Source organism: Archocentrus centrarchus, chromosome 15 (genome assembly GCF_007364275.1).
Source record: "Archocentrus centrarchus isolate MPI-CPG fArcCen1 chromosome 15, fArcCen1, whole genome shotgun sequence".
NCBI classification, from domain to species: domain Eukaryota; kingdom Metazoa; phylum Chordata; class Actinopteri; order Cichliformes; family Cichlidae; genus Archocentrus; species Archocentrus centrarchus.
In genome coordinates, this window is record NC_044360.1 from 8375425 (window position 1) to 8391834 (window position 16410).

At 39.4% G+C, this 16410-nt stretch overlaps 1 protein-coding gene across 1 annotated transcript in view; it reads left to right on the forward strand.

Annotated features, from left to right (window-relative positions):
• LOC115793159 (potassium voltage-gated channel subfamily KQT member 5-like) overlaps window positions 1-16322 on the forward strand; it is a 120157-nt gene extending 103835 nt beyond the window's left edge. Inside the window, exons 12-17 of the mRNA XM_030748001.1 lie at window positions 134-375; window positions 3452-3560; window positions 9782-9913; window positions 10202-10318; window positions 12124-12250; window positions 12400-16322. Coding sequence (XP_030603861.1) covers window positions 134-375; window positions 3452-3560; window positions 9782-9913; window positions 10202-10318; window positions 12124-12250; window positions 12400-13482 — 1810 coding nt within the window. The 3' untranslated portion in view covers window positions 13483-16322. The remainder of the gene's footprint in view (window positions 1-133; window positions 376-3451; window positions 3561-9781; window positions 9914-10201; window positions 10319-12123; window positions 12251-12399) is intronic.
• The last annotated feature ends 88 nt before the right edge of the window (window positions 16323-16410 follow it).

Below are 16410 nucleotides of genomic sequence, written 5' to 3' on the forward strand. Positions count from 1 at the left end.
TCCTCCTACTCCCACCGTCTTCTGTACCTCAAATCTTTCTCTCTACTTGTTTAAATGTTTCTCACCATATCCTCTATCATCTTCCCTGCTTCTCTTCCACTTTCTCTCTCTTGTCTTCCCTCCCTCCCTGCAGTCAGAAGTTGAGCTTCAAAGAACGGGTCCGCATGGCAAGCCCTCGTGGTCAGAGTATGAAGAGCCGGCAGACGTCCATGAATGACCGCCAACGCTGTTCCCCTGGCAACGAGATGGTGGGCAGCACAGAGCTGATGGGTGGCAGCCCTGCCAAAGTGCAGAAGAGCTGGAGCTTCAACGATCGGACACGGTTTAGGCCATCGCTGCGGTTGAAGAGCCAGCCTCGTACTGCTGTCCCAGATGGTGAGCCTGTAATCTTGCTGTAACCAACATCTGACAAATGACACTTTCAGAAGAAATATGAAATTTTTTATAGTGTATGTAGCGCAAGTTTATTCTTTAATTTAAAATGACAGTGGGTTAGACATTTCAAGATAATATTGTTCATATACACAGATTTCCTATTCTAGTAGAGGTCCCAAATTTTCTAAAGATTCCCTATGTCAGTGTTTGAGAATGAATTTTGGGGGGAAAAAAACACTGAAAAAAGTATTTCATTTCAGTGTCACTCAGTGTGAACATAGAAGAGATGGAACAGGCTCATACATGGAATTCATTCTTCCCTGTATCTATGCCATCTTTCCTGCACCAAAGCGGTTCATTTCCTCAAACATACCGTTTGCCCTGTCGACACTTGTTTCCACAATGACTCAGGCATATACAGGTGCAGTATGACGACTGGCTAGTCTGCTGATATATAGCTGTCCAGACATTTTATCTAGAGATTAATGGATTAATGTGACTGTGCAAGGACTCAGTCATCTTTCTGTCTATATTAAATTGTCTGCAATAAATCCAAATATTAACGATTTTAAGCCCCTCCAAACTTGGTTTCATGCTTTAAACTCCTCTTCATAGCATGGTTCATTCTGACATGGCATTTTCTAAACTGGCCCTGCTCCATTAAAAAGCCTGAGACAACAAAACAACATGGGATGATAATCTTAATTGAAATAATGAAAAGGGTTATTACTTTGAGGGGGGGGGCTTTTAAAGTTTTTTGGGAGGGGGGCTGTGCTTATATTTCAAGACTTTTCACTTTTGTACTTTTTTTTGATTGGTAGAAACATACTTTCATGGCTATATTAGGGCTATACAGTATGTGATCCAAAACTGAGATAATTTTTGGGCTAAATTTGAACCAATCCAAACCAATCACAACCCAACTCAATTCTGTGACACATGAAGGCCATGACTGCCCAACCAGATTTAGTTTAGAAAATTATGTCGTCTGGCGGTTGGTCTTCTGGTGGTTGAAGACCTGCTCTTAACGTGCTTAAAGTTCATGCCAAAACCCTTTCAGTGTGGTAAATTTAGTTGAAGAAAACCATCACAGTGACCATCATGTCAAAATTACTGCCACACTGTTTTCTCATTGTTAATGCAGCTGTGTTATTTGTGTTGTTTGATTTAATTTGTTGTCATTTGGGTGATATTTTCTTAAACATTAAGTTGGTTTCTATATTGTGCTATGATTTGTTGAAACCAAAAATATTCTTCAAATGTACAGTACCAGTCAAAACTTTGGACACACTCAGCTTTTGACTGGTACTGTAGAGTTTCTATTCCCTCTAAATCCTAAAAACTACCTGGGATCATGAATATTATATATTAATTTTGCTTGCAAATTGTGATTGAAAAGAAGGCAACTGGCCTTGAGGTGACTGTTTGTTGTGATTTGGCGCTATATAAATTGAATTGACATTGTTTTTAGTTACTGAGAACATTTCACTTCTCACCCAAAAGGCTTCTTCAACTCTAAAACCACTGATGGAGAGTCCCAGGTGCGGAGGGTTGCTGACCCAGTATTAATCATGTGAGTCATCACATGAGCCAAGGTGTGAAACAAGGTGTGGGCCATTACCATCACATTGCCCCATCCCGCCATCATGCGTGCTATTGAGGTCACATAGGTCAAGATATGAAAGGAAGGTGAATCGCCTGAGAAGGCTGCATTCTAGGTGGCGGATAGCTGGTATCATAAGCGACCACCTCTGTGCGGTGATGGTCGTTCACAGTGGATGTAGATGGCCTACTTTACTGTTCTGTCAAACCACCCATCTTCTCGATCCAAAATGTGAACCTTAGCATCCCTGAAATAGGTGCAGATGTACAGCTGAGTCTTGTCCTGTTCAGCTGGCTGTCCTGTGTTATGCCTTGTGTTTATGGAGTGGCTGTTTGTTTCTCCAAGCATTCCTAATTGTATTGCACAGCATACACTACATTGTTTAGTTTATGTTTGAGTACACTATGCTTTTTGGTTCATGTGATGACTCACATGATTAATAGTGGGTTAATGACCCTCGGGACTACCACTAGGGGTTAAATACCTGAGACTCTCCATCAGTTGCTTTAGAACTGAAAAAGTCTCTTGGATTAGAAGTGAAACGTCTTCACAAATGAAAAAAGAAGTCCAATTATCATGACTTCAGTGTCTGAGAACCTACATTTTCTTGGATTAGTGGTAATGTTTTGACTTATTTAAATGTCACGCTTTCAGAAAGCCGTCATATTAAACCATGTTACAGCATTTCTTTTTGCACTTAGAAGAAAGTACCAGTTTGCTAAATCATGAATTAACTGTAATTAACCACATTTTTTTGGAAAGCTGAGATCAATTTCACTTGCCACACCCAGGCCTGATTCCTGCCAGAACTGTTGAATCAAGAAATCATTTAAATAGAACCTGTGTGACAAAGTGCAGTAGGCCAAAAGGTCTCAAAAAGCAACACATCATGCTCTGAGCTAAAGAAACTCAAGAACAGAGGAGAAACAAAGTCATTGATATCTATCAGTCTGGAAAAGCTTACCAAGCCATTTCTAAGCCTCTGGGATTCCTGCAAACAACGGTGAGAGCCATTATCCACAAATTGAGAAAACTTGGAACAGTGGTGAACCTTCCCAGGAGTGCCTGGCCTACCAAAATTACTCCAATAGTACGCTGAAAACTCATCCAGGAGGATACAAAAGAACCCTTAGTTAAGGTGAATGTTCATGAAATCCTGAAAGGGAAATGTCCAGCCATCAGTTCATGCCCTGATGCTTAAGTGCACATGGATTATGTAGTAGGACAGTGATCTGAAACATACCAGCAAGTCCATCTCTGAATGGTTAAAAAAAGCAAAATGAAAGTTTTGGAGTGGCTGAGTGGAAGTCCAGACTTAAATCCAACTGAGATGCTTTTGGCATGACCTTAAACAGGCCGTTCACGATTGAAAGTTTCCAGTGTGGCTGAATTAAAAACAATTCTGCAAAGCAGAGTGTGCCAAAATTCCTCCACAGAGCTATAGTTATTGATGATGTACCACTGTTTTTTCAGTGGACACAGGCATGACCACAGAGGAATCCTTTGATGAGAGAGGCTGCCACTGCGATGTTACTGTGGAGGATCTATCAGCACCTCTCAAGGCTGTCATCAGAGCTGTCAGGTGAGCTTCTGCTGCAAATACACTTGTCAAAATCATCCCTGAATCACCAAATGGCTTGAAGCCTTTGAGGGCCAGCAATTCACTTTCGAAGAATTTACCAGCAAAAGTGCATTCAAATACTAATATCAAGTCACACTGAAGAAGGTTTTATTGAAAAATTCAGGAGCACTATTACGAAAAATAACACAGAAGGGGAAGCCATCTCTGCAGAAAATAATGCTTTTATCCATTATTCTCAAAACTCAATCAGGTCTCACTTTTCACAGCTTGTTGTTCAACATTTTAGAAATATAATTGTCTTTTAGAGCAGAGGTCCCCAACCCCCGGGCCGTGGACCGGTACCGGGCCGTGGGACATTTGGTACCGGGCCGCACATAAAGAGTAAATAACTTAAATTATTTCCGTTTTACTTATTATCTGCGCCTAAACTATATTTTATTTTGAAAAATGGGCGGATTCGCTCCGTTACTTCCCTCCATGACTTCCTCTTGACGTGTCAAGACGTTTCTGCTCACATGATACGTCACCGCTAAAATTAAACCCAGAAGCTTCAGGCCTGTCTAACGAAATCGGTTGGTTGACCTACATAACGCTTCTTTAAATTTTTGAGTGCTCAACAAGAGTAGAAAAGCGCTATGTAAGAACTAGTCCATTTACCATTTTTATTTATCAACACCGGGGATAGCAGTGAGGTAGACCCAGCCATCAAACTGACTCTCCAGCGCTTGACACCGCGGCTCTGCAGCCACGCTCCATGTGAAATCGGCCGAACCCAGTCAAACCAGAAGCCAGCAAAAATGAGTATCAGAGAAACAAGCTCAGGGGGCTTACACTGATTCAGTGTTATGGTGAGTTGTATTTTTCATGCGCTTTATACAGTAAAAATCACCTAAGTCGAAGTCGCACAAATCGGGTTTTCGCTCTAGTTGGATGGCATCTGCAGGTCCTGATTTTTCCTAACATTAATTCCAATAAAATCATCACATAAATCCGTCGGATATTCACCTACCTCGGATGAAAAATCTGGTCCCATTGTAATAAATTTCCAGTTAAATGTGATCGCATAAACTGGATGAGTTTAGCGCTAAAACCCTCCTCAGCTCCTGTCCGCCCACTTCCATGCATCGGCTCGTTCGTGCACAACTACACACACACTAACAACGCCTGGAAATTGTTTTAGTGTTTATATCAGTTCATTTCACCGGGGACAATCGTGGCAAGTGTAAGCTACAAACTTGCACTTACGAGTAAAATTTCAGATTATAAAATTTGCAGAAGCAAATTCATAGATGAAGCAGAAGCCATTGCAGCGAAATTCGATAATAGACCCCAAACTGGGCCATTTGAATCCGACTGAGGTGATTTCTACTGTATTTGTTTTTGCGGTGTATCTTATTTTGAAGGCATGTTTTACCATGGCTCTAACAGCTGACCAGGGAGCGCTGTGGGCAGAGAGCCTGTTATTCATGTTGAGGCGGGATGTTACGAGAACGCTGCTGATAGAGTTGCATACGAATACAAAGTGGATTCCCGTTTTTTATTATTATACGTAGAAAATATCACACTTGGTTATGGTCGTATCATTTATTTTGACGTATTTATTCGCCACACCTTAAAAGCCGGTCCGTGGAAATATTTTCTAACACTAAACCGGTCCGCGGCTCAAAAAAGGTGGGGGACCACTGTTTTAGAGAACTGAATGGCAGGATTGATGCAATCATGTCGTTTTGATAAATATGAAGCTGATAACTCCTCAGCTTTACCCACTTGTTCAAATCATTGGTTTAAATATACTCATCTCTTGTAAAATAAAAAATCAAAAACAAAAAACAATTGCTACATTTAAAATGACAAGTTTAGGGCTTTTTAAGGTGGTCTGCTTTTTAAGGTTTTGAAAAACAGTCCACAAATGATCTTTTATCTCCTTTTATCTATTGGTCACTGTTAACATCAAAACTACCACTCCTGATTATTAGTTCTAGCTCCAGTCAGCTGTAATGGAAACACTGTTTTTGTTGTGTACTTTTTTTTCCTTTCTTTCTTTCTTCTTTTTTTTTGTAGTAACATTACACATCAACATATTTGCATCCCTCATCACAATGTCTTTTTGCCTCTGCACTATAAACAAGTGCTAATGTGTTGGAATCACCGGTGTCCAGAAATAATGGTCCCTTTTTACAGACCAACAAAGTCAGGATTAGGAGGCTGGAGGAGTGACAGCTGCATAAATCGCATGTTTGTCAGGAAGGAGAATCTTGTCTATTTCCTTTTGGGATGTTTGTGCTTTTGCACTTTGCATGTTCCTTTTGTTTTCACTTGCTGGCTAGGTTTAGGCACCAACAGCTAAGTTTAGTAAAAGATGGTGGTTTGAGTTAAAATGTGCTCCTGCCAAACCTGCTGATGAGTTGGAAGAGACATCCCCAACTCACTAATGCCATAGGAGCACAACCCCCAAAAGGACACCTTCTGATTAATGAGCCATGTCAGCGGCTTGAACAGAACAGCCTTAATTGATGCCTCAGAGATGAGAACAGTCTGTAACAATACCATGAAACTCTGATTAGCCTAATCTATGCACTTCAAAGCCAACGGCGAAATGACAGGGTACAATATATTATCCAAGTAGTTCTCAAACTGTGGGATGCAGAATTTTTGGTTGGGTACAGAGCCAGCACAGGTGGGGCACCAACAAACAGGTGAAAAATATGAAGTCAAACAGAAGTGAAGAGAAAATGAACAAACACACATATAAACATATAAATCAATATATAAGTAAAAGTCAACCTGGATTATTATTATGTTACATATTATTGTAAGTAATTGATAAAAAACTGTTAGGTGTGGGGAGTACATTTTTGAGCTTCTAAAGTGGGGCTTGCCAGAAAAGTTTGCTACTCTAATGAAATGCATTAATCTATATTGCTATGTACTGAGCCGTAAACAGATCACCAGTCTATCACAGAGGTAACACAGAGAAACAGACAACCACACACTTTCACATCAGACCTTAGAATCACCAGTTAACTTAACCTCCTGAGACCCAAACTCCTGTTTGCGATGCATTTTCAATTTCTCCTAGGTATTTGTGATTAGATGGACCTGATATGTATATATACTAAGCTTCCTCTTTGAACAGGAAGTTGTATTTTTTCACATGGCTGTTACATACTTTTGTGAGAAAAAAAAGATGTCCTCAGTTGTGGACACTGAGATTATTTTATAGCATAACACAACAAAAACAACATGACTTAACAAAGTATAAAATACTATTGCATGCAATGAAGTATAAGGTGCAGCAAAGCCAAAATGTAATATCCCCATATGTGGACGCAGGGTCTCAGGAGGTTAAAAAGCTTGGACTGCAGAAGGAAACTGGAATACCTGGAGAAAACCCACACAGGTACAGGACAAGATGCAAAGTGCTAATCCCTGCCCCACTGTGCTACCCCTGCACTACTGTGCCAAATGAATGTGAAACAATAGAAAATAAATCAAAAAGTCAGAAAGTTGTTTTTCTTGTTTTGTAATTACCAATACAGCAAACTGTGAAACTCTGGATCTCCTACTACATCCACTTCAAGTTTTATTGTCATATGCACACTAAAGAAACATGTTTCCCTGTACAATGAATGTCTGTCTTTTCTGTCCACAACAGATGCCAGGCAAAAAAAAAAGAAAAACTATACTATGCAACTATACAAATAAGAATCTGAGCTGTAAAAAGCTATGTACATATTTGTGTAATCTATGCTACATCAGTTGTATAGTGCAGTAAACAGCAGCGTGTGCAATTGCGTACACACTGCTGAGACCAGCCAGCAGACCAGCAGTCAGCTAATTAATAGGCTTCAGAATATTATACCAGTAGTTCTCAGCATCAGGCAGGTCAGGCATGGGAGTAAAAAAAAAATTAGGTCAAGTTTAATGCTGAATATTAAATATTTTTAGGGAAAATACACTAACAAGACTTTGCTGATGCTATTCAACTGACCCTTATTTAAGCTTTATTGATTTTATTTTTAATTGATTAAAAAGTGGAGCATGAACTCTTTTTGCCTTTTGAAGTGAGGCATGCCAGAAAATGTTTGAGAGCCACCACACTAAAATGGAAACAGAGCGGAACAGCTACCTGATGGAAACTTCTTGCACAAGAACGCCGAGTTCCTGAAGTCCACACTTGGTGCCTGACAACCTGCTGGTGATGACATTGTGATGGTATATTAATTAAGATTAAAGAGGATACTGTTATTAGTATTTTTGTTACAGACAAGAGATTGTATTATTAATGATACCAATTTTTATGATTGGTTGAAAAGCACGATGATATATGGGAATTAAGTTTGAGATTACTGTTATATGATATCGATCAAAATGATCATAACTGGTTCAATCTGCAGGCCTTGACTAAGTTAATTTAACCACCGCAGAGCCCCCTAATACTGCCTACACGAAGGACCAACACCCCAACATACACCAACAAGTTACATCTTATACACAAAACACAATATACACAATATACAACCTTATCTTTCTTTACTACAAGTTGCATTAGTCATGAAAAGCATTAATTTATCCATTGGTACCATGGTTCACAAAGGAATGCTTTAAACAGAGTTTTCATCTCTTTTTTTCTTTATCGATATGACCTCCTGTTGGCTTTGAAAGTTTGCCCAAGGCGGCAATCCTGCACAGACTTTTTTGTTTTTTGTATGCATGAATGTGTGTGGATGTGTTTCAGCAGACCCTGCTCTCTTCCACTGGCACCAGCACCCTGTGAACGAGTGTTTATCCAACCGGCGCCAGGTGATTCTCTCACCCCACCGCTTCTTCTCACCTTCTTTCATTGTGTGGATGCCTGTTTTCATGTCTGAATGAAGAATTTTTTTTAAAAATTACAAATTGTTGCACTTAATTTCCTGTGAGTTAATAAGAATCCAAATTTTACTGTCCAAATTTTGCAGATCATAAAATTGATGATTCCCAAGTAATAAAGAGACAAAAGGGGTCGAACTACATAATAGCACTGCACATTCTACATGTTTTCTACATGCATATGCAATAAAACTGTTTACAATGGATCTTTATGCATTTATATTTCTAAATATAAGATGAGAGGTAACTTAAATCTAAACTGAGTTGTATTCTTTCTATCTCGGATTTCTCTCTCAACGCAGTTCAGTTAGAAATTTTATTTATTTAAACCTTTATTTAACCAGGCAAACAGATTAAGAACAATTTCTTATTTACAACTGTGGCTTGGCAAAAGGCAAAGCCTTTTGAGGGGAAGGGAACAGAGAGAATCAAACAATACAGAACAATGAAAGGAAAGTTCTGTATAATTTTCCATTTAACTGATTTTATCATTGTAGCCTAATAGAAAGTAGTTAGTTATGTAACCATTTGATTTAAGTCTCCAGTCTTTACACAAATGAAATCAGCCTCTCAGCCTTTTGATAGTTTAGTAACAGTATCCAGTCATTCTATCATCTGATCTGGATTTTTGTCAGGATTAGGGATTTGCATGCAAAGACTTTATATCCTGCTTTTGTGTAATGATGCTTGTTAAACCCCTCTATCACCATCTCTATAGATACACATACAAATACACAGATACGTTCACATCTACAGGCCATGCTACTACCACCCAACCCTGGCTGGACTGCACACTCAGCAGGCCATCTCCATGGGCAGCCAGATCCCAGGGCTTTCCCAGGGTGTCGGGTTGAGGGTTGGACACCCCCTCCTCTGTCAGGGCTGTTATTACAGAGGGTCATCTGTCACTGTTGCTTCCATTTAGACAGTGAGAAAAATAGGCAGTGGGAAACTATCAGAAATCACCGGGGACTCTAAATGAACCGAGAACAGAGATCTCCTTACCTGGATCAATATTATTACTCAGCAGTGGCTCTGTTCACCAAATAAAAGGAGAAAGAAAGTTACACTCAAGTTTCACATATGTTCATTTCGGCTATTATGCACTGGTTTTCCATCAGATACTCCTGAAAGCGTCTGAAATTTTGTATTATCTTTGTTACGCTCCAAAAGAAAAGATCAACAGTGAAGAGCAACGAGAACCTCCCTTTGGGTTTTCTCAAAGTTGCTGCTGCCATCTGATGGTTGGGTTTAGTAATTACACACTAGATTTCACTTAATTTTAACTTTGCTCTTCCCCTCAGACTCTCACCAGTCACTTTGTGTTTATGTGCATTTTGCATGGGTAGGATCATGAAGTTCCATGTAGCAAAGAAGAAGTTTAAGGAGACGCTGCGTCCGTATGATGTGAAAGACGTCATTGAGCAGTATTCTGCAGGTCACCTGGACATGCTCTGTCGCATCAAGAGCCTTCAGACCAGGTTAGGACACATTTTGCATGCACACTGACTGATAATGAAAAATGCCTCTGTTCCTGCTTTCAGTTTATGAGTATGGATGTACCAGACACACATATATATGTACCAGAGCAGGCGGGTGTTCCAACAGATTTTGCTGCAATTCCTGCTAACACCATAAGTTATAAACCACTTCATATAAAATCATTTTGAATAATAAAAACTTTAACCTTCTTCTAAGTAAATATTTCTTTTCCAGAGGATATATATATATATGTGTGTGTCTGTACATGTGTTCCCTCTCTCTCCCAGACTAGACACTATAGTGGGTCCTCCTCCAAGGCCTTTGCGCAGGCATGTCAAGACCTTTTCCTCTCCCTTCCTGCATTTATATTACAGCCAGGCCAGCAGGAAACGGTCTACACCAGGGTTAGGTTTACCCCCTTTTTCATCCTTCCTCCGAATGCTTCCCTACTAACTTTACCATACCCTCATACCTGGGTCAGCCAGTATTAATTTGCATATGCTTGTATTTGAGATGTTTTTTTCAAATCTAAAAATTTGATTTTTTGACAACTTTTGTGCAGTGATCATTTCACTAAAGTAATTATGAGACTTTTCTTCACGGAAAATGGCATCCACATGCCTAACTAAGTACTAGTTGGTACAGGTTTTTCATTCATGTTACAACACCACTGCAGTGGTCCTTCAGAAGTTCAAGTACTAGACTATAACATTCGTTCAGTACTTGAACTATTTTATGATTTTATTCTTGACACTGACCAAGTCTATAGTAAAGGAATCAAAGGTTTTTAATACTCTGATTTTACTTCTAGAAGATTGGAGTAACCTCCGGACTGAGTTGCAGCTGTGTGTGCAGACTTAACAAGAGCTCCATGGAGCTATGTTTAGAAGCTTCAGAGTTTGAGGATTGTCTTATTTAAAAGCCCCAGTCTTAAATGACGTCAAAATAATATGTAATCCACTTATTTATGTGAGTGTATGTGTAATGTGCAAAAGTCTTGAGACAGCCCTCATTTCTTTAAATTTTGCTAGGAAAATGGAAATAGGTACAGTGAGTTATTAAAACATGTGCAAACATAAATGGAAATAAATAAGGCAAAAACAAAAACAAAAAAAACATGGTCTGTACAATTCTAAGGAGCTTGAAAGTCCAAGACCACTTTTATTTTTCAACACAGCCTGAACTCTCTGAGGCAACATTCTTGCAGTTTCTTTAAGTGGTCTTCAGGAATAGTTCTGCAGGCTTCTTGAAGGACATTCAAAGCGCTTCTTTGGATGTTTCTGCCTTTTGTTCCGTTCTGTGTCAAGATGATTCCCACACTGCTTCAATAATGTTGAGGGCTAGGCTGGGGAGGCCAATCCACAGTGTTCCATTGTCTGTTTTTCTATCCAGGTATGCTTTTACAGCACTGAAAGTGTGTTTGGGATCATTGTCATGCTGAAAAACTGAAGCCCTTGCCAATCAAATGCTTTCCAGATGTTATTGCATGATGGTTCAAAATCTGATGGTACTTTTTGCATTCGTAATTCCATCAGTTCCAAACATTATTGTATGTGAATGCTGCTAGTTTGAATGCAGTTGTGGGTGGTTTGGAAGTGCTTTTTTTTTTTTTTTTTTTGAGTGAAAACACAAAACTGTGTTCTACTTCACTAACTGAAAATAACTGTGTCAAAGAACAAAGAAAAGCATTTAATAAATATTCTGACATTCAGAGGACTGGCTAGATCCTCTGGTAATTTGAATGCAGTGCTGCATGAAGCATCTCACTCAGTTTTTAACATATCTGAAAATATCATGAAATATGCTTTCTTCGTCTCTTTTTTTTTAACCTGGCTGAATAAGCACTGGTGGACACATCTGTCCGTAGTTTTTCAAGCACAGTAATGTTTATGTGTGTTTTACTATATTTGAAGTGTACTGTAATGCTCATAAATTACATGTTTTTGTTCCTTTTGGTTGTGACTTAAGAAACGGCATTTGTAGCACAAACAAACTGCATTACATCCAATCCTAATACATTTTTTCCATTGATGGTTTGTATATTACAGCACTGATACCCTCAAGCCATGTGTGTTGTGTGTTTTACTAACTCTAACCTTAACATCCAGCTGTTGCTTTAGGTTTGTTGTCTGACTTGTGGATGCCGTCTTATATTACAACATCATTATTTTCTAATATAATGTAACTCTAATGTATGTGTGTGTATCAGGGTGGATCAGATCCTGGGAAAAGGCCAGATTCCCGTGGATAAGAAAATGAGGGACAAACTACACCCAGATGGAGACTCTCTAGAGGGCATGAGCATGCTGGGACGTGTGTGTAAAGTAGAGAGGCAGGTGTGTTTAAGAAAAAAAAGGGAATACAGAAACTATATAAGCACAAATTTAAAGGAATGTTATTGAAATATCTTCCTTGGTTGCAGGAAGGATTTATTCCTTCCTAACAGCCCTTTCAACCATGTTCTTACTCTTTCTTTTGTCCCCAGGTAACTTCAATTGAGTCAAAGTTGGACTCTTTGTTGGATGTTTACCGCCAAGTTCTACAGAAAGGCCCCTCAGCGCTCACCCTCACCTCCCTGCCCCTGTTTGAGCTGGAAAACCAGCACCACAACTCGAACTATCCGAGCTCAGTTATTGGCAGGGATCTTCCCTCCCCTCAGGGAGGTGAGCCTGTTGGTGGCGGAGGGGACAACAGTAGTGGCATGCGCCGTTCCCTTGGTGCTAACCCAAGAGGCTTGCGACTCATCCTGGCACCAGCCGATGATGATGCTCCTCCAGATTCCGCACCTCCATCCTATCCTCCATCCACAGCCTCACTCTCCCCATCACCTCTATTGCCCCCTGATAGCCCTTACCCAACTTTGGTCACCACCAATGGTACCCCCAAAAAAGCACACTTCCCAGATCTGCCACCCCCACCTTCCTCAACAGGGAATTTCACTCTTCAGCTCCCCCCCATGGTTCACCCCTCTCACCTCCGATGCCCTGCTGACCCCATCTCAGATGATATGACAGATGGCGTGGCAATGGATGAGGAAAGCTCTGGCCCCTCTGTTGTTGTGGGATGCAGTGTGGATTCTGACCAAGAGGGTGACAGTGAGGCAGGCTCTGCCCAGGGAATGGTTCAGCTGCAGGAGAAGCCTGACTTGAAATCTGAGGGGATCTGGAGAAGGCACATGAGCCTTGAGGTGAAGCCCCTGCTGCTTCTCTCTTCAAGCCCAGATGGGAGGGCTTCTGACTGGGGAGGCGGTCTTGGGAAGTCCCTCTCCGTGCATAATCTCAGTCAGCCTTTGACCAACCGTGCCCCTGGTCTCTCCTCTGCACTCAACAACAGCAGCAGCAGTAATGGTAGTGAACGCAGCAATGTCCATGATGACCTTAGCAACTGGGATGGTACAGAACTCTTTATTAGAGAGTGCAAACTACAGGCATCAGATGAACATTTCGACTTCCTGTCACAGGGACCTGGCAACAGCCCCTCAGACCTTTTAAAGACTGTGGAGGAGACTGTACCTCACCCAAAGGGAAACTCAGAGTTTCTCAGCCAGTCACACATACAGCTGGCATAACCACACTTACTGACAGACACACAACTGCATACTGTATGTACACACCATTGTGGGTGAAGCCACTTTTTAAATATTTTTACAGGGCAGTTAACAGATTATGTTGCAAGTTGTACAAATAAATCCTTTCTATATGAACGATGTTTTGATATTTTGTCTAACACTTTTATGCCCAGTTGCATACAGACTTTTCATAGGGTACTAAAATGACTACAAACTATACAGTAAATGAATGTACACATATGTATGCAAGTGGCCATACACATGTAAGACAAAATATTCAATCAATACAGGAATAAGAAAATAGCTTTGCTAGAAAAATATTTTGACTTTATATAAAAAAAATGACCAGGCTTTCATATTTACTATCATAAATTGCAAAAAAAAAGAGAAAAAAATAAAATAAATCCAAATTTGAAATGAAGAGCATTGAAGGAATCTTTGACTTCTAGACCCACAGTCAAACACTTGATAGAAAAGTTATAGATACAAATCAAATAATTTGATTCATTGCAAGAAAAAGTTAATCCATCCATCCATTAATCCATCCAAGAGGCAGGGCACACCCTGTATAGGTTGCCAGCTTGTTGCAAGGCCAGAAAAAGTTCGTGTCAAACAATTTTTCTATTTTTGCTGAGTCTGGACCAACTCACAAACCCAATTTTGCAACATTTCACCATACAAATTAAAGGAAAATAGAAGAAGAATGCTGAATAACTGTCTTATAGTCAGCATTACTTGCAAGGTACAGAGTAGCTTAACCTAAAAAAAGAAAATCACTCCAACTCATAGTTCACCTTCTACACATGTGGTGAAACCAGTGAATTCAGGTAGATGCACATACTCTTTAACACTCTGACACTGGTGACCACTAACAATGACCAAGAACTCTAAGAAATGCCAACTTGACAAAGAGCTGAGATTGACTAAAGACTTATTTTCTTCATGCAAGTGCTCGTATTCAGAGAAGAAGCAGAGAGTCACTCACTCTACTTATTCAGTTTCTGTCTTTGGCAACCTAAAATGTCCTCTTTTACTCATGCTTTCATACATATCACTACATGGACAGTTTGCAAATCAAAATGAATGAAATACAGAGTGAGGCCTGGTGCGAAAGGAAGAGCTGAATTATAAAAAGTTAAAGGTCGAACTCTTTGCATGTATGCAGACCACAGGCATCTCATTCTCTTCATTTCGTGCAATTGCTGAGATGTTTAATATTGATGTGGTTGGGTAGTTGCTTTAATCTGTCATCAAATTTTCAGTAAATTTGGATGCAGCAGAGCTAATGGGAAGAAATGTCCTATCAGCAGTGACTTAAGACAAGTGTTGGAACTGGTCCCGCTTGGTTTGGACAGTAGCCTGGTAAGTTGGATGCAGCTGGTCTGAATGCTGAACTGCGGTAGACTTTAAAGTAAGCTTCCTCATCCAAGCATGAGATGCTGCATGTCTAAGCTGTAATTTAAGAGCTCTCATGCCTTTCCTGGTGGCCTGGGTGTCCCGCTGCATGTCAAAGTAATGTTTACTCCAAACCTTAACAAAATGGTATAAACAATAGTCTGCCTACATGAACAATATTATCTTCTAATCTGAACTAATTTGATAGTAGTTAAAACCTGTATTGCTACTTATATGGATAACCAACTTACTATTTTATGACAAAACTATGACATTTAAAGGCCATTCTTTGTGATAGAAATACAAAAACCTAATTGATATTTTCTGTGACTTCTCTGATCTGGATTGATCTGAGATTGAGATTATATGTGACTTACATAAGACCACTTTTAACAGGATATTGATACGCACTTCGTCCTCACTTCCCTCAGTCCTGATTACAATATTTAACCATTTGGGGTTTTATTGTCACTGTCTCAAAAATGACTAAATTGGATCATTTATATTACGGTGCGTTTAATCCACAATGAGATGTAGAGGATTATATTTTTCAATGTTAGGTCTTTGAAAAAAATAGTGTGTTGAAAGTGTCTTAATTGACAGTGTTTTCATTGCTGCCTTTCTTTTAGATAGGTTGACTGGTCTTTAAATGGGAATTATGCACAAAACTATGTCAGCCATCTTAACTTTTGTTAATCATTTTGATTTGTTATGTTTGCTGTCACAGAAGTCTTAAAATGTATTTTTGCGCCAATGTTGACCTTTATTCATATTGTTTTTCTGTTATATTCCCCAGTGAATAGGTGCATTGCTTAGCAAATTAACATTCTGTACAAGAATATAGCTTATATTATCTTCTGACAAATGACAACTGCTAACACTTATAGACTGATTTTGAAATATTTTATAGCCCATGCAGAAGTTGCTCTGGTAAAGCACAGTGTGTTTGTGGTGAGATTGAGGAGCCTGAAAATGTGATGTGGTAGTTTAATGTTTATGTAATATTGGAATAGATTTGTTGTAGCTATTGATTGAACTTTTTTTAAAAATGAGAATAGGCCAAAATTTTCTGTAACAATGAAGCAAGACATAAAACACATATGGAACAACCTGAAAAGGCAATAGACATCCAGTTTGGAAATTAGCCCCCCCCCCAAAAAAAAGCCTGTTTTGGCAGTCTGTAAATTGCTTGAAAATACTTCTTTTTTTTCCTTTATGGAGCTATAAAGGCCTAGTTTGCCTGCAGACTATGCATATTGTATAGCTGAAGTCAAACTGCTCCTTTTCAGTTGGGCATCCAGTTCACTTAAGTCATGTAGCTTTGGTCACAGACTTTATATAGCTTTGACGGCTAATAATACCATTTCTGTTCTGCTTGAACGATAATTTATTACACAACTGGCCTTAAAGCTTGATAATGTTAACTTTATTATTTCTTTGAAATTAATTTATTAAAGTGCACACTATGTTCTCTGGATGAGAAATGCAAATAATTTTATTATTCATTAATAAAGTACAGGTTAACTGAACTGT